General features: G+C 32.6%; 2 protein-coding genes across 3 annotated transcripts in view; one reads left to right on the top strand and one right to left on the bottom strand.

Annotated features, from left to right (window-relative positions):
- Rundc3b (RUN domain containing 3B) overlaps window positions 1–27,515 on the top strand; it is a 145,738-nt gene that overhangs the window by 12,048 nt on the left and 106,175 nt on the right. For both annotated transcript variants that reach the window (XM_046462456.2, XM_046462457.2), the window contains exon 2: window positions 3,622–3,737. In XM_046462456.2, coding sequence (XP_046318412.1) covers window positions 3,622–3,737 — 116 coding nt within the window. The remainder of the gene's footprint in view (window positions 1–3,621; window positions 3,738–27,515) is intronic.
- Abcb1 (ATP binding cassette subfamily B member 1) overlaps window positions 1–27,515 on the bottom strand; it is a 181,514-nt gene that overhangs the window by 128,953 nt on the left and 25,046 nt on the right. The window lies entirely within an intron of this gene.

The raw sequence follows: 27,515 nt of genomic DNA, 5'->3' as shown, positions 1-27,515 counted from the left end.
TAAAAGTTGGGTGTGAAATAATAGTAAGAAATCTCTCAGAATTTGAATATTTAGTGCTGGGGTTGTGGCTCAGTGGTAGAGCACTTGCCTTGTATGCAGATCACTGGGTTTGATCCTCAGCGCTACATAAGTAAATAAAATGAAGGTATTGTGTCCATCTACAACTAAAAATTTTTTTTAAATTAAGAAAATGTTTGAGAAAGAATTTGGATACTTATGGTATATTTAAAAAAATTTAATGACTATTCTGAACCAATTTTAAATGTGACAGTTCTAGATGGTTTTATATACTTTAGTTATCTTCAGACTTATTTGATTTTTTTCCTACTCAATCTCTATGTATGTTAATGTATATGTATGTATTACTATTAGGGGACCTTAAATATTAGAGGTGAATTTCTACTTTTTAAATAGATTCTTTTCAATAAAAAGTAAAAAAAGAATTATTTTTGATTTTGTTGTTCTCATACTTTTGCATTATTTTTAATTATAATTGTTACAAAACTAAACTGTGGAAGGAATTAATATAGTTATAATAAGCATCTTTTATAGTTTTGTTACTCGTTTCTCTTCAGTGTATTATCAAAGGGATAAACATAATTCACATATTTTGAGGTTTGAAGGTTTTACTAATAATCATTTTTATTTCTTTTAAAATTTTTTAAAAACTGTAGATGGAAAAATATCTTTATTTTATTTGTTTATCTTTATGTAGTGCTGAGGATTGAATCCAGGGCCTCTCATGTGCTAGATTGAGCTACACCTCTCACTGAGCTGCAACCCCAACCCAATCACTTTTATTTCTAAGCTAACAAAAATTTCCTGTGAATATTGAAGATGGAAAAAAATATTTTGAAATAGACATTTCAAAAATTATTTCAGAAATTTCATTATAAGTTTCTTTTATGTTAATTTTTTATTTTTTAACTCTTATGAAAAAGCTGTTACTTGGATTTGATTTGGTATTTTTAGATATTCATCAAATTGTCACTTTATTATTTAAAAATCACTCCTTTTCAAGAAATAGATGACTAATATTAATGTCATCATTATCAGGTAATAGCTCAACATCTGTGTGATATTTTTTAGACATACTGAAATTCTTTTTACAGGTTTGGTTTTTATAGCACATCTTAGCTAGTTGCTTGCTGTGTTATAGCAGAAAGATTCTCATTACTCTGGCATAATGGAGCTAACTACATGACTTAGAACAGTAAGTGTTGAGTGGGAAGATTTAAATAGTTGGAAGTAAAACACAGATTCTGAGGAACTGATTTGCTTTCTGAAGTTTTGGTTCATGTTGATAGGAGAGCTTAAATACATATGATCAAGCAAAGCTGGGGAATATTCTTCTTCTTCATTATTAACCTTAATATAATAGAAATTATTTAAAATGCTTTTTTACTCTCCTTTTTGTACTTAGAAATAACAGAAGTTGTGTTTAATATGCTTTAGGGTATTTGGAATTTGGTTTTTGTTTTAGTTTTTTAGTCAGGTGTTGAGTTAAAAGTAATTTGGTGCTTTGAGATTCACCATCTTAGGTTTTTATCATGCACATAGTATCTTTTATAGGAAAATTTAGCAGTTCTCCTAGCAATCTTCTTCATTCCCCACTGTTTGTCTTGGACACTCAGATCTGTCTTCCCTATAAGGCAGAACTATAAAGGTGCAGGACAAAGGAATTGTTAGAAGTGACAGTGTTTTGTATCCTGATTTTGATGGTGAATATGCAAATCTATACATGTTAAAAAAATAAACTTTTTTTTTTCCACGACATTGGTAGGCATTTGAACATTTCTTTGCCATTCTTTCACTATAGAATTTTCAAATAAATCAATAAGTATTTCTTAAATACAATGTTGAAGACATTGTCCTAGGTGCTGAGGAAGATACCAGCATGCAGATGGCATGTTTCTGCCCTGGAGGAATTTGTATTTTAACAAGATAGGGATAGGCAGCACAAGTAATGGCTGTAAGTTAAACTGTAATTGTCTCTTAAGAGAGATGCAAACAAAATGCTAGTTAGTGTTAGGAATATGAAGGTAGATAATTCTTCATTGAAGAGATAGTGTTTGAGCTGAGACCTAAAAATTTTTTGATCTTTGATAATCAGAAATAGAAAGGACATTCTGATAGGAAGAACAAATATAAGTATTATTTATAGATGTGCAGGTTTTCTTCTCTACAACTTATAAAAAACTGGATTTAGGCAGTTGTGGTGGTACATGCTTATAGTACCAGCATTTATGGCTGAGGCAGGAGGTATTGCAAGTTCAAAGGTAGCCTCAGAAACTTAAGGAAGCCCTAAACAACTTAACAAGGCCCTGTCTCAAAATAAAAAAGGGCTGGAGATGTGTCTCAGTAGTTAAGCGCCCCTGTGTTCAATCCCTGATATAAAAACAAAAATAAAAACAAACTGGGTTTGCAATTTATGAATGCTCACATCCTGTTTTATTCTATTTTGTGTTCAAAAACTCTGAAGTCTCAAAATCAAATTTATTACTAGTTCTCAGATTTTTCTGGACTTAAAGTGGGGTTATATCCTAATAAATCTATTATAAAATGAAAATGTTATAAATAAAAAATAGTTTAATATATCCAACATTCCAAACATTGTAGCTTAGCTTCACCCACCTTAAAAATGTTCAGAACACTTACTTTTTTTCTGCAGTTGAACAAAATCATCTAACACAAATCCTATTTTATAATAAAGTGTTGAATAGTTCATGTAATTTATTGAATACTATACTGAAGGTGAAAAATAATTTTGTGAGTATACTTTTTACACCATCAAAAAGTTGAAAAATCATAAGTAAACCATAGCAAATTGTGGCTTTTGAGTAGTTAGGAATTAGTAGTTTAGATCTTATTTTGATTCTGATTTTAATGACTGTGAGGACAGAGAGCTATTTTATATTTATTTAAAAAAATTTTTTGTAGTTGTAGATGGACAGCATTTATTTATTTATTTTTTATGTGGTGCTAAGGATTGAACCCAGTGCCTCACAGTGCTAGGCAAGCGTTCTGTCCCTGAGCTATAGCCCCAGCCCCAGAGAGCTATTTTAAAGTCTTAGTTTGGTGAATAGGTAGTATCTTAAACTTTTCAGGCTGCTATACCAAAGTACCTTAGACTGGGAATTTATAAATAATATGAATGTATTTCTCAGTTTTGGAGGCACCATGATGAAGGTGCTAGCAGATTAATTGTTTGGTAAAGGACATTGCTCCTGTTTGGTGCCTTCTGTATATCCTTACTGGGCAGAAGAAGCAAGCAACCTCCCTTGGACCTTTTCCACAAGGATGCCAATAAAAGAGCATCACCTCCCAGAAACTTCACCTCTTGGTACTATTGCTTTGGGGTTCAGATATGAACATATGAATCTGGGGAAGGCACATATTCAGACCATACCAGATATTAAGTGTACAAGTGAAAAGCTTAGTTTTTATTTAAATTTATCTATTTACAGAGTGAATTTGAATAGGATTTTCAGAATATATAATCTTATAAAATATTTCTATAATTCTTCCCCAAATTGCCTTTATCCCAGTTTTTTTATACTTACATGGTAAATGAATTAACTCTGCCTAAAAGCAACAATAATCTTTTTTTCCCCTCCTTAGGTTTTCTGTGAAGACCCTCATTGATCGATCTTGCTTTGAGACAATTGATGATTCCTCTCCTGAATTTAACAATTTTGCAGCTATTTTGGAACAGATTCTAAGTCACCGGCTAAAAGGTAACAGCATTACTGTATTATTCATTCTCCTCAAAGTTTATATATATATATATAATCTTGAAATTTTAAGAAACAATACAGTATGGTGTGTTTTAGATAGTAGCCATCTACATCTTAAGAAACATAAAACTGCTTTCACAATGCATAATCTTTTGACCTTTGTTCCTAGAAAAGAATTTCTGTTCTCAATTTTACACTATCTCTAGGATGTGTTAAAAATGTCAAGTATATTTATTGCCATGTTCAAGAACAAAGTTGTTTCCCAAAAATAATAATAAAAGCTTAAAATTAAATGATAGCCCATCCCAAAGGTTACTGGATGATATTTTAGTGAGTTTATAAAAGAGCAGTCCAGGCACTTTGATTTCTTAGCATCTACTCCTTTAAATTAGAAATCTGAATTTTTTTGGCATTGAGTAGGTTAAAAAAGATGTAAAAGAGATGTTTGACTTGAGTTTTCTTTAATCAGTAAATATATATCTCTTAAAATTTAAAGGGGAATAATGGGAGCTATGTTCTCTCTGAATTCTAACATTTAAAAAATATATCTATAAAAATATCAAGAATTATATAGTATAAATCTTACTAAAAATAATGACTTTTTACATTAATTCCATTATCTAGTCTTCAAAAGAAAACTAATCATTATGTTTTAAGTTTTTATTTAATCTTTAAAGTGTTAATAGCATAGTTTTAAATTTATCATAGTAATCTACTTTGTTACTAGAATTTATAAGAATCTCCCAAGAGTAATCTAGAGGCTTTTTGTATTCTGTACTTTTTGATGTTGACAGCATCAAAGTTTTACTAAGCATTAGATCATTTGAGTAGTAGTCTTATTGGCCCATAGCAAAGAGATGAACTCACATGGGAGGAAAAACAAAATCTGAATTCTGTTAGCCGTATGCAGTTAAAATGGTGTCTATAATATCACTGATGCTTTTCTATTGAAGTTGATTATTTTGCATCTTCAAAGGTTATTGCTGTACTTTCTCCCCCGCTCAGTTTCCTGCCATTAATATGTTGCTTTTTATTAAAAATATGTTTTTATAAAAACAAAGATATGGATGTATTTTGAGGTATTTTCAGTGTTATTATATTGTGTGATGATCATATTTTAAAACTATAAGCATAAATTTATAAATAATACCTGACCAAAAACCATATAGAACACAGGAGACCCTAGTGTGCCTTAGTTAACAAGCTTTTTATCTTAAGACCCAACTTCCCTTGATTTGGTATACATTTAGTACACAATACTCTCACAAAATGTGAAGAAAACTTTCAACAAAAAAGAATAAGGCTGTGCTGAAATTTCCTTGATGAGTGATTTTTTGCAGACTTACTACCATGTAATTGGACTTCTCCTACATGCTAGACTGCCTTCTTCTGAATACAAAATACGGATTGTGAACCTTCAGAATTACTTCTGAATACAAAATACATACTGTGAACCTTCAGAATTACTTCTAAACAATCACGTATATTACTGTTACTTCTGAAAAATACTATAATGAACATTTAGTTCCTAATTGATCTATAGATAAGAATTCTGCTTAATGGGATTAAGACCACAAGAAAGCTGAAGCAGTAAGATTTGTCTTAATTTTCTAGACTAGGTAAGATCAGTAATTAAAAATACACTTAAAAAAGTCCCTATAAACTGGCTATTATGATCACTGTAATTGATATAGATATGAATCAGAAATGATATATAAATTTAATATGAATATTTTAAAGGATCAAGTATCTGGAACTTTTATATATTAATTTCTAATATATTATATATTTATTTTACTTTTGAATAGGTTATATAAAATTTGATAGTACCCTGTGTTCGCTTAAAATTTAGTTATATATTAACTTTTACAAATTTTTCTTTATATAAGTATAAATTTAAAATATATAGATTTATGAGATTTTAAGATTTATTTTTCTTCATCTACTACTTATTTTTAAAGTAAAGGACATTTGGTTTAAACGTTAAATTTTTCCAGAGAAAGATAAAATCTCCTTCAGATACAATATAAGCTATGCTGACATAGGTAAATTGAAGCGATGACACAATTATCTATTTAATTCACTCTGAAAGACCCATTACTGAAGAAAAGGAGGCTTTTAAATCATAGACATTAATCTTATTTGCAGTAATCCCTCAATAAGATGATGGTCTTACTTTTTCTAGAGTATGTCTGAGAAGTAGGGATTAATTATAGAATATTAAAAATGAAAGAGACTTTCTTCTTTTAATATGACCCCCACAAACGCTAATAAAAGCCATTGCGGGGCTGGGGGTGTAGCTCAATGGTAGAACACTTGCCTGATATGTGTGAGGCACTGGGTTTGATTCTCAGCACCACATAAAAATAAATATATAAAATAAAGGTATTGTGTCCACCCACAACCCACAACCCTCCAAAAAATACTACTGCAGAAGCTGGGTATATAAGTGGAATGTTTTGTTGAAGCCAGGGTTTTGAATTTAGGCATTTTTCTTGCACAGCAACAATTGCACTTCCCACCCCACAACTCCATACCACCATTTCACGTAGCACCAAGGATCCCAGATAAGAAACACTGTTCTGTACTAGTCTTGTCTCCCACTGAAATAATTCACTCAACAATATTTCTAACTGGTGGACATATAGTTTTTTGTGTAAATACTTCTGATCTCTGGGAACTTATTAAAGTAGTCCATCACATTTTTTTGGACAGTTCACATTGTTAGGAAGTTCTTAGGTATTCAAAACTAACCTATCTTCTATGCTTTGATCTTTTTCTGCTACTTTCATTTTTAATATTCTATGATTAATCCCTACTTCTCAGACATATCTTAGAAAAAGTAAGACTATCATTTTCTACTACTTTAAAAATGTGCTTAATAAATATTTTAAAATTAATATTTCCCTCATTTGCTTTTTTTCTCTTGTAAGATATTTCTAGTTCCTTCAATCTTCTGGAATCACCACAGTCTTAGCTATTCTTCTGATTTATCACTGATTTGTCTTAAAATTTGGGTTATGTAAAATACTTCAGATAGGCTAAATTCTGTACTAGTCAGAATTTTAAACTACATTGATTTTTGTTTTTGTTTCTACATCACATATTTGGTTGACATGAAGTTGAACCCATGTGAAATCCCAAGACTTTTTAAAAGTTGATTATTTCTGATCTTTTTTTTTCTCTAAATTAGTTTATCTGAGCTGAAGTTTGATAAGGATAAATGCAATATAATTTCTTTTGTCAACCATTTTAGAGATAGGTGAGATGACTATGAAAAATCCAGTTATGGTCATGTGTTGCTTAATGTGGGGATTCATTTTGAGAAATGCATTGTTCATCAATGTGCAAACATCATAGACTGTATTTATACAAAATAAGGTGGCTACAACATCACTAAGAGATATAATCTATAGGATCACCATGGTACATATTATCTACTGTTGAGTGAAATCTTGTTATATGGTACATGAGTGTAAGTGGAAAGCTAACCCCATGTTCATGGATTAGAAGATGAATATGCATAAAATATCTATACTGCCAAAACTATCTATAAATTCAATGCAGTGGCTATCAAAATTACAGTGACATTTTCAACAGAAAAAAAATCCTGAAATTGACAAAAAACCACAAAAGATTCTGAATAGCCTAAGTGAATCTGAGAGCAAAAAGAACAAAACTTGAGACTGCAGACCAGAGACATCAAATTATATTACAAAGCTACAATAATCAAAATAGCATGGTGTTGGCATAAACAAGGATAGCTAAACCAATGGAATAGCATATAGAGTCCAAAAATAAATCCAAACATTGATTTTAGATGAAGTAAACCAGAGATATAAAGGATAGCATCTTCAGTAAATAGTGTTAACACAATTGAATATTGACATGCATGCAGAAGAATTAAATTAAACCTTTATCTCATACCATATACAAAAATCAAAGTGGATCAAAGATTTAAATGTAAGACCTAGATAATAAATAATAAATAAAGCTACTAGAAGAAAATGGGAATATCTCTCTGATATTAGTCTCATCTGAGCAATGTTTTTTTTTTTTTTTTTAATATGAATTCAAAAGGGCAGGCAAAAAAAGCAAAAATAGACATCTGGAATTAGATCAAACTAAAATGTTTCTGTGTGACCAAGGAAATAATCAACAGAGTAAAGAGAAACCCACAGAATGGGAGAAAATATTTGTAAACCACAAATCTGATAAGGAGTTCATATACAAAATACATAAGGAACTTAAATAACCCAAACAGTGAAAAAACAAATAACCTGGTCACAAAATGGGCAAAAGACTTGAATAAACAAGTACTGGCAAGGTTATATACTGTTGCCCTACTGGTGGGAATGTAGTATAACCATTATAGAAAACAGTATGGAACTTCTTATTTTAAGTGAAAGAGAACTCTCTTATGATCAAGAAATCCCACTTCTGGGTACAAATAAAAAAAAAATGAAATCAGTATGTCAAAGAAATATTAGTATTCTCGTGTTAATTGCAGAATTGAATTATTCTCATTATCCAAGATAAGGAATCAATTTAAGTGTCCATCTCAGATGAATAGATAAAGAAACTGTTATATGTACACAGTGGAGTACCATTCAGCCTTTAAAGAGAAGGAAATTCTGTCATTTGTGACAACGTGGATGAACCTGGAAGACATGTTAAATGAAATGAACCCAGATATAAAAAGGCCCATACTGCATTGTCTCACTTATATGTGGGATCTAAAAAATTTTGATCTCCTACAAGTAGAGAGTAGAATGGTGATTACAAGATGCCAAGAAGGTGGTGGGGACATGTTGGTCAAAAGATAAAAATTTTTGGTTAGGTAGCAGGAATATGTTCAAAAGATCTGTTGTACAATTTGAAAACTATAGTTAACAGTTTACTGGATATTATAACATTTCTAAGAGAGTGTGTTTTATGTTCTCTTCACACACATGCACGAACACACATACACAATCATAGTATGTGAGTGCTATGTCTGAAAATAATGTGTTGGGAATTTAGCTTCCAGTGTAATGGTGTTGGTAAGTGGGGTGTTTGGGACTTGTTTAGATTGCATTTGAATTAAGCTCTGGTGAGTGGAATAATGCGCATATAAAAGGGCTGGACAGAAAGAGTTTGTCCTTTTTTTTTTCCTTTCTGCTTTTTTTGCTGTGGGAGAGTAAAGTATTCCTTTTCTCTGAAGGACACAACATTTTGAGTGCTTCTCAAAAGCATGCACTAGACTCTCATCAGGCACCAAACCTACTGGAACCTTTATCTTGGACTTCCCAGCCTCCAGAACTGAGAATAAATTTCTGGTTTTTTAAAGATTATTCACTCTCAGGTATTCTGTTATAGTAGCACAGAACAAGCTAAGACAGAAATGTAATGAATGTTAATTAGCTACATTCTATATATGTATTCATGGACAATCTATACCATATATATTATTTGCATTTGATACCATTTGTATTCCATAGCATTATATTATATTGCATTTGATATGTATGTATTTAATTTTGTCAGCCCAAAAACATTTTTTTAAAGAAGTTTTTTAAAAGAAAAGGAGTTGATTGGGCCTGGGGTTTTGGTGGTACAGTGCTTGCCTAGAATGTGTGTGTCCCTGGGTTCGATCCTCAGCACCACATATAAATAAATAAATAAAATAAAGGTATTGTGTCCAACAACAACTAAAAAAGAAAAAAAAAAAAAAAGAAAAAGACTTGATAAAGTCTAAGGTTTTTCCAGGAGAAAAGAAAGAAAAAAAGAGTAGCCTGTGAAAGTAGAAAATATGGTATGCAAAAACAAAGAAGAAAGAAAATATGGTATGCATTGATAGAGTAAAGAACTCCTAGAAATTGGTTGGCTGGGTAAGAGAAAGCTGAGAAGAGGTCTGATATAGATATTCCAGACTCTATGTGGCCATTACCCAAGAAAACCTAAAAGGAAGAGCATGTTTGGGAAAAAGGAAAACACAAAGGTTGGTTTTGGACACCAAGGAAAACAAGATAAAAGAAAAATGGCACAATGAAGAGAAGTTAGATAGAAAAGACTCATTATTCAAAACAAAGTTAGTTTTAGTTAAAATTAAATGGGTAGCTTCAAAAAGCTTAATTCTTTGAGGAAAAAAACAGCTGGTCTGTTTTTTTTTTTTTTTTTAAACTTGTTAGTTGTATCATGATTTACCATTACCTTTCTTGCAGTGTTATTCATACTTCAGTTTTATTCAGTGTCACTAAGCCACTTAAATTTCTGATTACTCATTCAAAACTATACTGTGTTGGATGCAGTGGCACATGCCTGTAATCCCAGAGGCTCAGGAAGGTGAGACAGGAGGATTGCCATTTCAAAGCCAGCCTCAGCAATGGGGGCGCTAAGCAACTCAGTGAGACCCTATCTAAATAAATACAAAATAGGGTTGGGGATGTGGCTCAGTGGTTGAGTGCCCCTGAGTTCAATCCCTGGTTCCCCCCACCGCCCCAAAAAATAATGGGTGATCTATAAATATGTTTGTTCACTTATTTATTCAGTTACTATTTAGTGAGGTACTGTTGTACTGGGCATATATTACTGAATAAAACAAAAATCCTTGCCCTCATGACTTATTCGTTCTATTAAACAAGGAAAACAATTAGGAGGACTTCTACTTTTGAGAAGATGAAATTGACATAATTATCAGTCACTAAGTACAACCCCAATCCCTGGACATTTTAGATAATAGAAGCACAAGGAGACTCTGAAAGGTAGAAGAAGAAAGACTGCCTGGGAACCTCAGGAATGCTACAGTAGTAGGTTTCCTGGATTTTCTTTTTATTTCATACATCCCACATTGGGTGCCGGATAAGCCAGGAATCTACAAGTGTCAGTAGGCACAGAAAACAAAACAGAATAAAATCCTAGGAAGACCCTATTCTGTTTAGCCAAACAACAAGGAAGAGAGCAACCTAGCAAAAAAGAAAACTTTTAGACAGTAATCTGTTCTACCTTAGCTAAACACCACAGAAAAACTATGGCATCATCCACTCCAGAAAAAGCTGAATAGGGAGCTCAGAATTCTATCCTTATGAGGCTGTATGTTTTTCAGGGTATCCCAAAACCACAATGAGGGTAGGATCAAAAACGCCCAACAGGAGCTGCAGCTCTTCCCTCCTGCCTGTTCATGAGCCTTTCCTGCTGTTGATGTACACCACAACACACTGGGGAGCCTGTTCTTCCATCTCACCTAGCAATAATGAGGTGCTACTTTCCTATCATGCTGAGGTGGCATCAGAAGGGCCTGTTAAAGAGTTATGGCTTTTACTGTCACACAGCAGAAGGAAGGCCACCCAGTGCAATGTGAGTGGAGACCATGTAGGAAGTATAGACTTATATCCCCATTACCATTAATGAGAACTCCCCCCTTGGATTTCAGTGGAGGCCAGTTAGGAAACTTGGACTTCTCCCTCTACTTAACAGTAATGAAGTGGTACCCACCCCCACTTTCCCTTCTGGAGTAGTGTCATATAAATTCAGTTAAAACAGAAAGTTCAAATAAGATCCAGAATCTCAAACAATATGAGCATATCCAGGTTTCAGTTGAAAATCACTCATCATACCAAGAACTAGGAAGAACACAGAAGACAATAGATGTCAACACTGAGATGTCAGAGGTGTTAGAATTAATGACAATGATTATAAAATGTCCAGGATAAAAATATTTCAGTGAGCAATTACAAACGTACTTAACAAACAGAAAAAATAGAAAGCCTCAGTAAAGAAATAGAAGATATAAAGAACCAAGTGAAAGTTTGGTGCTGAAAAAATACAAAATCAAAATAGAAAGCTCAGTCAATGGGCCCAACAGGAAAATGGACATGGGATAAAAAGAATCAGTAGACTAGAAGATAGAATAGATATTTCCTAATCTTAACAGAAAAATTAGACTTAAATGAACAGAGCCTCAGGGACCTGTTGGAATTATAATAGAAGATGACTCCTGTCATCAGAGTTCTTAAAAGAGAGGAGAAAGATGATGGTACTGAAAAAATACTGAAATAATGGTTGAAAATTACTCAGACTTGGCAAGAGACATGAACACATAGCTGCAAGAAACTGAGCAAATTCCAAGAGGAAAAACTGAAAGAAATCTATATCTCAACATAATTAAACTTCTGAGAATTAGAGACAAAGAGACATGTTGAAAATAGCCAGAGAAAATGACTCCTTGTCTTTAGTTAAAAAAACAACTCTAATGTCAAGAGATTTCTTGTCAGAAACCATGGAGCCCAAAAGATAGTGGCCCAATATATTTCCAGTGCTGAAAGACTAGAATTGTCAACACAGAATGCTATATAATACAGAATTCCCTTGAGAAATTGAGGGAAAATTAAGACCTTTTGTATGAAAGAAAGCTAAAAATTTGGTCTCAGCAGACTTACCTACAAGTAATGGCTAAAGAACCTTCTTTTGGCAAAAAAGAACTGATAAAGAGCTTTGGGATATCAGGAAGAAAGGAAGAATACAATGAGAGAAAATGTAGGTGAATATAATAGATAATTTTTATTTTAATTTTTAGTTTTGTGTTTGTTCCTTCTCAGTTTCTTTATTTTCTTTTTCTTGTCTTCCTATGGGTTATTTGCACATTGTTTAGAATTTCACTTTTAATTATCTATTGTTCTTGACTGTATCTTTTTTTGTGCAGGTTTTTCACTGGTTGTTCAAGATATTTGTCTATTTATATACATGAATATGTATAGAAAGTCTTGGCACAGTCTATTTGGTATCATTTTCTAGTCTGAAATTAAAAAGTTACCTTAGGCTCTTTGCCCCACTGCTTTATAGTATAATCATTTCAAGTATGTATTATACATATTTTTAATTTTTTTTTAACTGTAGATGGCTAAAATACCTTTATTTTATTTGTTTATTTTTACGTGGTGCTGGGGATCGAACCCAGTTCCTCATGCATGCTAGGCAAGCGCTCTATCACTGAGCCACAACCCCGGCCTTATTATACATATTTTATGACCACATCAGATAGTGTTACAATTTTGTCTCCCACCACACATAATTTAGAAAACTCAAGAGGAGACAGCAACCTTTTGTTCCTGTGTTTGTACTGTACATCAAGATTGCTGAGGTATCCAACACACTGTGGGATTTATGAGGCAAAGAGAAGGCCCAAGGAAGCTCCTATCATGTCATTCCTCGGTTTCTGAGGTTCTTGGCAAGTCTTCCTTTTTATCTCCACCTTCAGAAACTTATGTTTTATATGTAATGTCCAAGATTTTTAGTTGTATTTAGCAAGAAAGCACAGCTATTTTATCTTATCCTAGATCCAGAAGTCACTTTTAAGTTTTTAAGGTGAAGAATTGCATCAATAATTTTTTAATGTGTATTTTTTTAGTTGTAGGTGGACACAGTAACTTTATTTTATTTTTATGTGGTGCTGAGGAACATGTGCCAGGCAAGTGCTCTACCACTGAGCCCCAGCCCCAGCCCTAGTTTTCCTAGTGTTGAATTATTTATTTATTCTTAGGATAAATCCAACTGGACACTGAGATATTGTTTTTTTTAAAAAAAAATTTTAGTTTTATTTTTTAGTTGTTGATAGACCTTTGTTTATATGCAGTGCTGAGAATCAAACCCAGTGCCTCACACATCTGCCAGGCAAGTGCACTATCATTGAACCACATCCCCAGCCCCTCAGATATTGTTTTAATATTTTTTTTATTTATAATTTAGTTTGCTAATATTTTAGAAGTTTGATTCTATGCTCACAGTAAAATTTGTCTGTAATTTTTCTGTTTTGTACTTGCTTTTTGTTATAAAAGTTTTAGTAGCCTCATAAAATGTTTGGAGGTGTTTAATCTTTTTTAGTTATTTGGAAGAATTTTGTATAAGCTTGGAATCATCATTTAGTAGAATTTGCCTGTAAAACTGTATAGGTTGGGGGTGGGGAGAAAAAGAGGATTTTAACTACTAATCTATGTTCTTTAATGCTTGTAGGTCTGCTTAAGCTTTTCTTATGATCTATATTTTTCTGAATTGTTGTCACAAGCGTCTATTATATATACTATTAATTTTAAAAAATTTTTTTAGTTGTCAATGAACCATTATTATGCAGTGCTGAGAATTGAACCCAGTGCCTCACACATGCTAGGCAAATGCTCTACCACTGAGCTAAAACCCCAGCTATATACACTGTTAATTTAAAAGTATTTAGTTAGGTAGAAAGATAGAATTTTTTCTTGAATGTTACCACTTAAAATAGATGAGTGATTTTTAAAAGTTAAAATTCTCTAAGGAGTTGTAAAGACTAAATTTTTATATCTTTATGACATTGTTCAAACTAGGATTCTGATTTTTTAAAAAACACTTCCTTTTCTTATCATTTGTCAGCTATCTCCCTCCTGTGAGGAATATGACATATTTAATTGGTGCTGCTGTTAATGAGTGAATCAAAAATTCTGTCAATGGGCTGGGTTTGTGGCTCAGTGGCAAGAGTGCTTGCCTTTCATGTATGAGGTACTGGGTTCGATCCTCAGCACCACATATAAATAAATAAATAAATAAATAAAACTGTGTCCATCCACAACTAAAAAAAATTTTTTTAAAAATTTCTGTCAATGAACACTTGGTAAGACTTTCCACACAGACATTAGCTAGTTGGTCCCTTTGTGTTTTTAATATCAGTTATTCATTATTTTGTTTGCTTCAATATTTTTATTTTTAGTTCTTTTTTATTTTGTGGTTATCCATTTATTTTTTTTTCTTGATAAGTATTGGCAGAGATATGTCAGTTTTATTAGTCTTTTAAATAACTAACTTGAGGCTTTGTTGATCATTTGTTTGCTAGATAACCATTTATTTTCTAGTTCAGCTACATTTTCCCCTTTTCTCTCTCTATTCCTGTTTATCTAATTAGTTCTTAATAAGTTTTGCCTACAGGTGGTTTTTCTTCTTCCTCTTCTATGTATTATTGAATTCTAATTTTTTCACTATATTTTTCTTATTTGTAATGACTTCCATAAGGAAAATTATTATTTTTTCTCCTCTATCTTTTATTCAATAACTTGGGTTCTATTTTCTTCTTTTTTATATCCTGTATGTACATTTTTATATATTATAACCATCAAAAGTTACTATTCAGAAAGCTAACTAAAAATGTTTGCCAAGGTGGAGTAAGTACAGCTGCTGTAACAAAATACTACGAACTAAGAAGCTTAAGTAACAGAAGTTTATTTCTCAGTTCTGGAGAATGGGAAGTCCAAGATCAAGGAAACAGAATGATTCACTTTCCAGACAGGACTCTCTTCCTGGCTTATAGGTAGATGTTCAGTTTTCCACTGTGTTCTCACATGTTGGAAAGGGAAAAAGAGTTCTTTGGCGTCTCTAGCTCCACCCTTATACTTCATTTAACTCTACTCGCCTCATTACAAGTCCTGTCCCGAAATATAGCTATACAAGGGAAAGAGGTTTTGCATATGAATTTCAGGGGAGCATAACTTAGTTCATAGCACCCTCCCATTTATTACAGCAAAAACTCTAGACAGAATACAGAAAACTGCTTGTATACTTTTTACTTCAAAAGTAAACCATAGCAGTTAGGTTGGGAAGGGAAATTAAAATTTGAAGAACCAGTATAGGAATGTGTGACTAGTATATTTTCCTTCTCGTATATCATCATTTTTAATTCAAGTATCTAGCAAAAATCTCCAACAGTAACCTTTTCTTTTTTATCAGAGGATCAGGAAAAGAAGCCTCTTCAAGCCAAAGAGTATTAAGGAATTCCTAGTCTCTTTTCTGTTTTATCCCCCCAAGAGGGGGCTTGAGTCCTTCAGAACTGTTACAGTGTAGTGAGTAAGAATTCTAAGAGAAACATTTTTTCCTTCTAGAATGACTTGAACAATGAGGTATCTAGGAGCTGGCATGTTTTTCAGGGAAGAGAGAACTGGTAAAGAGAATGTCATAATTCTATTTTGATCCTAACTGTCCCAAGACTTTGAAAACAGAGCTAGGAATCCTCCATCCAAGTCCCTGAGTGGCACATGCACCAAAACAAGCTTAAGGCTTTATAAACTAAACTTGTATTAGTACCTCTGCTCACTTGAGGCAAGGATTTACTATCTAAATCTGACTCCCTGTCAAACCAAACAAAAAAGTCTATGTACTCTAAAAGCTTTTAATAGGACTCAAAGAGTCTGAATATAAGATTAAAAAAATTCAGAATAAACTACAAAAATTGCCTTACATACAAAAACAAAACAAAAAAGTTTGACTAATTCTCAAAGGAAAAGACTATCAAGGTACCCATCCTGAGGTGACCCAGATGTTGGAATCATCAGGCAAAGATGTTTCAGTATCCATTATCATCTTCCATTATGAAGAGCAAACCCTCTTGAAGAGAAAAAATAGACGTTCTGAGTAAAGAAATAAAATCTTGAAAAAGAACCATGGGAAATTTGTAACTTAAAAAGTAAACTATCCAAAATAAAACACTGACTAGATGAAGTTATGTAGCAGAATAAAAATAATAGAAATGCATATGTGAATTTAAAAGTACATCAATAAGGTCTGGGAATACAGCTCAGTTGGTAGAGTGCTTACTTTGCATGCCAAAGACCCTGGGTTCAATCCCCTGTGCCACCAAAATAAATAAATAAATAAATAAATAAAAAATAAAAAAATTATCTAATCTGAAGAATAGAAGAAAAAAAATGAACAGGGTCTCAGGAACCTCTCAGACAAAAGAAAAATACATTACACTGTGTCATTGGAGGCACAGAAGGAGCAGAAGAAAAGATTTTACCAGAAGATACATTTGGAGAAATAGTAGCTAAAAATTTCTGGATATGGTGACAAGAAATGTAGATTCAAGAATCTCAGCAAGCTATTTGACAAACTCAGCATTCTTTCATGATAAAACTTCTTAACAATTAAGAAGGAATGTACCTTAATATAGTAAAGGCCACATATGGCCAGCCCACAGTTAACATTATGTTCAATGGAAAAGCTGAAAGGTTTTCTCTTGAGATCAGAAACAACATGTGGATGCCCACTTTCACCACTCCTATTCAACATATACTGGAAGTCCTATCCAGATTAATAAGGCAAGAAAAATAAAATATGTCTCTTATGGCTTGGATACATGTGTTGATGCCGAGATATTCAAAGGTGAAATGATTAGATTATGAGAGCTATAATCGAATGGGTCCATTATAATTTGAGTAGACTAACTGTAGGCAGGTGATGTGTGGCTGGAAGAGGTAGATCACTAGGGGTACAGAGGAAGGGTTCATCTTCCCAGAAGCCTTTTTTTCTTCTCTCTCCACCATGAGTGGAGTAGTATTCCTCTCCCATGCCTTCCTTTGCTATGATGTTCTGTCTCACCTTGGGTCTAGAGCAATACTGTTGGTCGATCTTGAACTAAACCTCTGATACTGTAAGCCAAAATAAACTTTTTTCTCCTCTAATTTGTTCTTGTCGGGTATTGTGGTGAGAGTGATGAAAATCTAACACAGTACCCATGTTGGAAAGGGAGAAGATAAATTATCCCTGTTTGCAGATTACATGATCTTGTATGTACAAAACCCTGAAGACTCCACCAAAAAAACTGTTATAATAAACAAATTCAGTAAAGCTTCAGAATACAAAAATCAACATACAAAAGTCAATTGCATTTATATGTGCCAATAATAAGCTAAAAAATTAAGCAAATAGTTCTATTTATCATAGTATTGAAGGAATAAAATACCCAAACTCTGTACAATGAAAACTGTAAAACATTGATGGAAGACATTGAAAAACACACAAATGAAAGCAAAGATATCCCATGTTCATAGATTGTATGCATAGTTAAAATGCGCATATAATAGCCAGGTGTGGTGGTACACGCCTGTAATCCCAGAAGCTCTGGAGGCTGAGACAGGAGGATCGCAAGTTCAAAACCAGCCGCAGCAATGGAGAGGCACTAAACAACTCAGTGAAACCCTATCTGTAAATAAAATACAAAATAGTGCTGGGTATGTGGCTCTATGGTTGAGGGCCCCTGAGTTCAATCCCTGGTACCTAAAAAAAAAAAAAAAAAGAAAGGAAAACAAAAAAAAGAATGCGCATACAGATTCAATGCAGTACCTAACAAAATTCCAATGGGATTTTTCACAGAAAAATAAACAAATCCTGAAATTATTATGGAATTACGAAAGATCCTGACTAGCCAGAGCAATCCTGAGCAAATAGAAGCTTCAGGTGTCACACTTCCTGATTTGAAGTATATTACAGAGCTATAGTAATCAATGCAGTATTGTATGAACATAAACACAGACATATACACCAATGGAACAGAATAGAGAGCCCACAAATTATTCTCCACATAATTTTCAATAAGTGCATGATGTGGGAAGGATAGACTGCACAAAAAATACTGTTCAAAAACTTGTTTATCTACATCCACAAAGGTAAAATTGGACCCATAAAGAGGGTTATTAAAGAGTTAAGCTTATGGCCTGAAATGTAAAACTTAGAATAAAACATAGGGGAAAAGCTCCTTGATACTGATCTCAGCAATGATTTCTTTTTTCAAGATTTGACACAAAAAGCACATACAACAAAACAGAAATAAACAAATTGAACTATATCAAATTGTTTCTTCACAGAAAACAGTAAGCAAGATGAAAAGATAACTGACAGAATGGGGAAAATATTTATAAACCATATATCACTTATGGGTTAAAATACCCAGGATATATAGGAAACTCATACAACTCAATAGCAAAACAGATTTAAAAACTGATTAAAAAATGGGAAAAGGCCCTGAATAGACATTTTTACAAAAAAGGTATGCAAATGGCTAGTAGGTATACAAAGAGATATTCATATTATTATCATCAAGGAAATACAAGTAAAAACTATAATAAAGTATCACCTCACACCTGTTAGGATGCTATTATCAGAACATCAAAAGAAACAAATATTGGTGAAAAGGGATCCCTCGAATGCTGTTGGTGAAAATGCAAATTAGTATAGCTTTTATGGAACACAGAATTGAGATGACTCAAAAAATTAAAAGTAGAACTAAAACATGATCCAGCAATTTCTCTTCTGGGCATATAGAAAAAAGAAATAACATCACTATTTCAAAGAGACATTTGCACTTTCAGATTTATTGCAGCATTATTTACAATATTCACAATAACTAAGATATGAATACAACCTAAATACCCATTGGTATTTTGAAAATTCTTGACAAGTAGATGGATAACCATTTGATAACCATTGACAAATAGATGGATAAAGAAACTATTGTACATGTACACAAGGAATACGATTCAGCCTTAACAATGCAGGAAATTCTGCCATTTGTAATAATTTGGATAAACTTAAGAGGATGACACTATGCTAAGAGAAGCCAGGCACAAAAAGACAAATACTATATGATATCACTTACATGTGGAATCTGTGTTACAAAAAAAAAAAAAAAAAGTCAAACTTCTAATTACAGAGAATAAAGTTGATTACCAAAGGCTATGTAAAGTTGATTACAGAGAAGAATGGGAAAATATCTACAAAAGTGCAATCTAGTACATTACGGTGACTGTAGTTAATAATAATTTGTACTTGAAAATGACTAAGAGAGTAGATCGCATAAGTTCTCAACACATACACACATGCACACATACCCACACAATTGAATAAATCAAGAAACCCAGAAACCCTACAAAGACAAATTCAGTTAACCACTTCTAGACAACATCAAAATCAAACTTCTTCAGAATCTTTTTAAACAAAAGATTAAAAACTTTTTGACAGCAACCAGAGAAATATAATTTATTATGTTGAGGAAACAACAATTCAAGTGACTGCAGGTTTTTCAACAGGAACCATGAAAGACAGAAGACAGTGGAACAGCATCTTTAAAGTTCTGAAAGAAAACAACTGTTAACTCACAGTTCTATACTCAGTGAAAACACAGTTCAGAAACGAAGATGAAATAAAGGAATTCCAGAAAAACTCAGAATTGTCATTAGCACACCTGGACTAAAACCAGTGCTAACAAAAGTTTTTGGGCTCCAAGAAGTGATATCAGAAGAAAACTTGGAACTTCGTGAATGAAGAAAGAGCAACAGAAATGGTAAATATTCAAGTAAATATGGCAGATTGTTTTTCTTCTCTTAAGACCTTTCAAAAATAACTATTGAAAGCAAAAATTATGTCATTGCTTGTGGGAGGCTTTAATGTTCTTATATGTAATAAAAGTGACATTTAAAACAGGCTGGAAAGCAAAGGGCTATATGTGATTATATGTTACTTGACATGGTAAAATGTATTGACTATTAAGAGTTAGGCATTATATTGTAATCCTTAAAGCAGTGACTATAAAAATACTAAGAGTTATCAAAAAAAACCCCATGTTAGTAGTTACTTTGTATATTAATAGTTTAAACATCAATTAAAAGAGATATTTTCATTAGGTTAAAAATGACTCTATAGATAAAGAAACCCACTTTTAAGTATATTGATAACATAGGCTAAAGGATAGGAAAAGATACTCCATGCAGAACTAACTACATTAATGTCAAAGTAGATTTCAGAACAATCAAAATTGACAGGGATGAAGGTGTACATTTACATATAAAGAAGTGAGCAAATTTGTGATGAAAACATGAAAAATACTACATATGTATGCAACTAAAAATAGCTGCTATTAGGAAACTCCACAATTATATTTGGCATCTTTAGCATCCCTCTCAGAATAATCAAATCAAGGTAGACAGAGAGGATCTAAAGACCTGGGCAATGTTAGCACTAGTTGACTTAATGAACATTTATAAAACATGCCACATTCATAATTGACATTTATAAAGCATTCCTCAAAAGCAGAATGTACATTCTTTTTAAAGGAAAATAGAACATTCAGAAAGATAGACCTTCAACAGAACTTAAGAAAACCTTAAAAAATTTAAAGAATTTATTCAGTGTATGTTTTCTGATCATAACAAAATTATACCAGAAATCAAGAACAGAAAGGTATCTGAAAATCACCGAATACTTGGAAACTTAAAAACACTTTTTAAGAACTCACAAATAAAGAGGAAGTATCAAGGAAAATTATAAAGTATTTTCAAACAAATGAAAAATTAAAATGCATAATATGAAATTTTAAGAATGCAATTAAGGTAGTGCAGAGATGGAAATTTAAAGTATTAAAAGCTTATGTAGAAAAGAGGAAGACCTCAAGTCAATAATTCAAGCTTTTACTTTAAGAAACTAAAGAAAGAAGAGCAAATTCAAGCGAAAGCAAGCAGAATGAAGAAAACAATAAAGGTAAAAACAGAAGCCAGTGAAATAAAACAATAAATATGATCAGTTTAATATCTTGAAAACATTAATGAAATTTGTAAAATTCTAGATGGCTCACAAAAAGAGAAAGGATGCAAATGACTAACATCAGGAGTGAATGAGGCACATCAATACAAGCCCTCCATTTAAAGCATAATATGTGAATACTTTAAATAATTCTAATCATAAAATTGACAATATGGATGAACTGGGCCAATTTCTGGAAGGGCAGATCTTTACAAAACTTACTAAGAAATATTTAATATACCTATTAAAGAGATTAAATTAGTATTTTAAAACCTTCCAATAAAGAAAGATTAAGGCTAGGGTATTTTCACTCTTTATTGCAACAAACTACTAAAAAAGAAATAATGGCAATTCTACTCAGATCCTTCTAGAGAATAGGATAAAAGAGGACATTTCTTAATTCTTTTTATGAGGCCCCAATTAGCTTCATACAAAATTAGACAAAATATTAAAACAAAACTGTATGCCAATACCACTCATAGGCATAGACACTAGAATTCTCAGAAAATATTAACTCTGGAATTCAGTGATGTACTTTAATATTTGAAAAACACTTAATGTATTTCCTTTTATTAAGATGCTGAAAAATAGGGCTGGAGTTGTGGCTCAGTGGTAAAGCGCTTGCCTCGCACACGTGAGCCACTGGGTTCGATCCTCAGCACCACATGAAAATAAATAAATAAAGATATTGTGTTCATCTATAACTAAAAAATATTTTTAAAAACAGATGCTGAAAAATAAAAACCACATACATAGATACATACAAAAGCATTTGACAGATTCAGCACTTATTCCTGTTAAAAACTTTTCACAAAGTAGGTATCAGTATAGAACTTTCTTAAAGGCCATCTACAGAAATTTACAAGATTTCTCAACATTGATATATTGACATTTTGGACAGACAGTTCTTCATTATGGATTGGAAAACTCATTTTTCTCCATGATGATCTTTAGACTCAATACAATCTGGAAGTTTTAGAAGGCTTTTTGTAGATAAGCTGATTCTAAAATTTATATGAAAATATATATTTATATGAGAGAAGATGTCAGTTCTTTCTATACTGATCTGTGGACACAATGCAATCTCAAAAGTTTTAGAAGGCTTTTTGTAGACAAAATAATTATAAAACTTATATGCCTAGGCAAAGTAACTAAAATAGGCAAAATAATTTTGCAAAGGAGGAGCAAAGCTGGAGACTCAAACTGTCTTATCTCAAGATTTACTGTCAAAATATAGCAATCATAGTATTTTTAGTATAAGGTTACTCATGTAGGCCTTTAGAGCAGACTAGAGTTTAGAAATAGACCCACACAGGGCTGGGGTTTGTAGCTTAGTGGTAGAGCGCCTGCCTCGCACGTGTGAGACCCTGGGTTTGTTCCCCAGCACTGCATAAAAAATCAAAAAATAAAAATAAAGATTAAAAAAGAATTATAGATCCCCACAAAAATACTTGATTTGTTTTTGACAAAGATGCAAAGATGATTCAATTGTGAATTGAATAAACTTTTTAAACAATTGGAACAATTGTATATCTGTGTGCAGAAAAAGAAAAAAAAAGAATGTAGACCCACAACTCACACTATATTCATACGACAACTTAAAATAGACTATAGGCCTAAAAGTAAATGTAAAAGTTTAAAACTCTTAAATAAAATTAACATTTTGATCGTGTTCATTTATACAGATTTTAGATACAACAAAAGTGCAATCCAGAAAATGAAAAAATGGTAAAGTACATTTATCAAAGTACAAAAATTTTGTCACCCAGAAGGCAATATTAAGAGATTAATGAAAAGCTACAGACTAGGAGAAAATATTTTCAAACTTGTATCTAGACTATTCAAAGAACTGTTATAAAAATGTGACAGTGAGAACAGCTACCTCAGTTTCAAAAAGGAACAAAGAATTAAACAGGCACTTTCACCAAAAAAGATAAACAGAGGGGCTGAGGATGTGGCTCAAGCGGTACTGTGCTCACCTGGCATGCGCAGGGTGCTGGGTTCGATCCTCAGCACCACATAAAAATAAAATAAAGATGTTGTGTCCACCGAAAACTGAAAAATAAATATTTTAAAAAAATCTCTCTCTCTCTCTCTAAAAAAAAAAAAAAAGATAAACAAATGGGGGCCTAGGGATATAGCTTAGTTGGTAGAGGGCTGACTTCACATCTTCTCTCTCTGTCTAAAAACAAAAAAAGATAAACAAATGGGGGCATAGGGATATAGCTTAGTTGGTAGAGGGCTAACTTCACATGCACAAGGCCCTGGTTCAATCCCCAGCAGCACAAATAAAAAGCCAAAACAAACAACAACAAGATAAACAGATGGAATGTCAAAATGAAAAAATGCTCAGCTTCATCAGTTATTTGGGAAATGCAAATTAAAACCCCAGAAAGGTACCATTGCATACTTATTAAGTTCTGGGGAATTGGGAGAAATTAGAACTTCATACATTGATGACTGATGGGAGTGCAAAATACTACAACCACTTAGGAAAGGTTGTTAATTTCTTAGAAAGTTAAATATACCCTTGTTTCCCAGAACCCACTCTTTTACTTTAGAGAAATGAAAACTTTTGTTTACAGAACATTTTTATAGCTGTTTTATTCATAGTAGTCAAAATTAAAAACAACACAAATATCCATCAAGTGATAAAGGGTAATTGGTTGTATACCCTTACAAAGGAAAATCTCAGTAGTAAATAGGAAAAAGTATTTCTACCCACAATAACATGTATGAATGTCAAATACATTATTCCAAGTGAAAGAAGCAAAATTCTAAAAGGTTAGATATTATATGATTCCATTTATATAGCATTCTTGAAAAGGTGAGACTGTAATTTCAGAGAATAGAGCAGAAATTACTAGGTGTTAAAAGTTGGGGGGTTGACTACATAGCATCAGCATGGTGGAACCATTATGGATCTTATGGATTTAGTTACATGACTGTGCATTTTCCAAAGTCATGGGACTACAGTGAATTTATTAAAAAATAAATTTATAATTTTCTCAAATTAGGAGGTTCTCACTTTTTCATCATAATCCATAAAATTCCAACTGCTTAATCTCCAGTTACTTTAGGAAGCTGGATAGTTTGGTGCAGAGCACAACCACTATAAGCCCTAAGAGCCATTCCTTGACTATCACCTTTATATATATATATATTTTTTTTTTTGAGAGAGAGAGAATATGAGAATGAGTATGAATCTTTTTTGTAGATGGACACAATACAATGCCTTTATTTTTATGTGGTGCTGAGAATCGAACCCGGGTCCCGCCCGTGCTAGGTGAGCGCTCTACCGCTGAGCCACAATACCAGTCCTCACCTTTATATTTTTCTCTACTAAATTTTACTCTTACTTTTGCTCTGCTTTAGAAATGAGTAATAGCCTGAGTTCTCTATTCTTTTACTGGAGCAGATGCCTGGAGTTTGATACTTTGTATATACTTTCTTGGCTTTTTTTTTCTTTTTTAAAAAACCTTTCTTTCCCCCCCCCCCTAATTTTTTACCTTGTTTTCTTTATTCCATCCATTTCTCTTAATCAGTAACTCATCCAGTTGACACTTAGGATACAAAGATTAATAAGGTATGATGTTACATGAAACTCAGTCTTAAAGGGCAAGAGGAGGACACATTTTTTGATAAATACTATGTGTAACTGTGTCATCATGTCATAAGGGAAGTATTGCCGAGTGTGATGTAGTACCAATCAATGAATAATCTCCTTAATGATCATATTAAAGAAAATAATGTTCAAGTATAATGAAACATGATGTCATTTCCTATGAATTAATCTGATAATTATACTTACATTGGCTTGCTAACACGTTCAGTTTAGATTTTTGCATTGACCCTGAACATTTTTTTTTCCAGTTATACTTGCATATAACGAATCTTTTCTTTTTTCCTAAGTTACCACACACTGTCCTCATTGGTCTTTTCATTTTCTTTACCTTACTGGGTACATTCTACCCTAGTGTATTTCTGCATGGCTGCTCCTGTGTAAAGGACACACTTCTCCAGTATCTGAACTTGGTGGACTCCCTCATCTATTTTAGAACTACTCAGTGAGGCCTAACCCTTCCAAACATGTCTTAAATTTTACATCATCTCCCTTCTGTTACCCAGCAATTTTGACCTCTTTTTCTCTGTGTTACTTTTTTTTTTTGGTCTTAAGTTGTATAACATATTATGTGATTACTTACTATGATTATTTATTGTCCTTCTTTTTGTAAACCTCACCAGGGCTAAAATCTTGGTCTTTTTGGCTCATTGATGTATATCCTAGAACTCTAGTAATGTCTGAGAGATGATGGACATTCAGGGAGAATTTGTTGGAAAATTGAATGTTTGATGCAGGAATAATAATCTTTATTTTTCTTATATCACTTAAATTAAGAAGAGTTAGAACTCTTGTGACTTGGAGTTTTAGAATTTCTCTAATCAAGCTGAACTATTATGATACCTAAGCATTGCTCAGAAACTCTGGCTTAAACCTCAAAGCTCTTCCTGACTTGAATGATAAATAGTCACCTCCCCATGAGGCCATCTTTTGAAGTGTGGTATAAACACTGTTAGAAACAATGGGTAAAGATAAACCTGTCTATCTGGCTTTTAAGTTTTCCTTCTTTATTTTTGAAGGCTTTCCAACTTTTGATTCTTAATTTGCACACAAAATGAGAGTTGAATTGTTTCTGTAATACCATATGAACACAAGTCATCCAATAAAAACCCACATACTCATGCCAAAACATGATGCTAGAGATAATGGCCCTAAGGTTTCCAGAATTTGGCTTTTAGACAATAGTCAAGGCCACTCTCAGAAACACTCTTTTAAGTTATGTACTTGGAAATTTAGGGAAGCTTCCGCATATTTTATATCTCAGAAAATCATAATATTCAAGTAATTCTTGAAACATCCAGGACTATATATACCATGTAAATTTAATTCAGTCTTAAATTGCCCAGAGAATAAAATTAACCTTTATATTAATGTTCTTTAGTAACTTGAAGTTTCAGAAATAAATTTGTAGCTATGTATATTCTAAAAATGAAAAGCCCTAGTCTGTAAAGCAATTATAGTAAGAAAAGTTAATACTTGGGAAAATTTAAATATCACTCAGATTTTCATACTTTTCACTCATCCTTTTCAATACAAATTATATTTCTATATTTTGTTGTCTCTTAAGTTTGTAACCCTAATGATTTCTTATTTTTCTGTTGTCTTTTGGTTAAGCTCTTCACTTTAAATTTTATCCTGTTATTACCATATAAATTATTTGACTTTTGTTTGCATTCCTGTTAATGGTATATTGTGGTAAGCCATTCTTATAGACCGTGGCCGCCATTAGAAGATGGCGCCAGCTTCCACTGTGGCCTGTGATAAACAACTCCTTTTTTGGAGAGTTGGCGTACAATCCCTTCCCACCCTATGAGAGAGATCCACGTGGCAGCTTGGGATTGCTATGCGGGAGGCTTTATTAGGCTGTGCTTGGGCGCTCGGCGGGGGGTCACTAGAAGATGATACATGAAACAAGGCCTGAATAAACTGCTGAAAGAAGAATCCTGTGTCGTGTTTTCCCTTGCCGGCGAGGGGTCGCGACAGTATATTACATTTAAAAGGAAAAAAAGGGAAAGAAAGTGATGAGAAGTTCAAATATAAAGAGGTGGGAGGTGGAAATAAAAACTTCCAGAAATTCTAGATATAACTGCCGCTGGCAAACTTGTGTATGTTTTATATTTTTTCTTTGTTATGATTTATATTTTAACCCTAGTGTATTATAGATACCTTTTTATGGCACTACTTACATAATCATTTCATTTTGTTTTTATTATTCTAAAATTTGAGTTTAAATATAAAATTCACTATTTTAAACATTTAAAAATACACAGATCAGTTTTTTGTGTAATTATAGAGTCATACAACTATCACTGATATCTAATTCCAGAACATTTTTATCAGCACTAAAAGAAACTCTTATCAATCAAGTTGTCATTTCTTTCTTCACCCTTACCCATCCCCTGATTTATTCTGGACATTTCATACACATGGAACCACAAAATAAATGATCTTTTGTGTTTGTCTTCTTTCATTTAGCGTATTTCAAGGTTCATTGTTGTTGTTGCATGTGTCACCATTTCACTCCTTTTACTGACTGAATGATATTCCACTGTATGACATACACATCTTGTGTGCCCATTCATCAGTCAGTGGACATTTGGATTGATTTTACATTTTTGCTCTTATAAATAATGCTGCTATAAACATTCATGCACCAGTATTTTTCTGTTTGATGTTTAACAGGTAACTGGTATTCATTGTATGAGTGAATCATAATGAATTTCCTATTGATTTACTCTAAATTTTCCTTTTCTTAAACATGCTGTTGTATGCCACTTTTACTGAGTACCATAATTTAAAAAGTTATTTCC

The sequence above is a fragment of the Marmota monax genome, unplaced genomic scaffold, assembly GCF_021218885.2.
Source record: "Marmota monax isolate L192 unplaced genomic scaffold, Marmota_monax_Labrador192_F-V1.1 WCK01_AAM20220418_F8-fsc00165, whole genome shotgun sequence".
Lineage (NCBI taxonomy): Eukaryota > Metazoa > Chordata > Mammalia > Rodentia > Sciuridae > Marmota > Marmota monax.
This window is presented reverse-complemented; position numbering and strand designations above follow the sequence as displayed.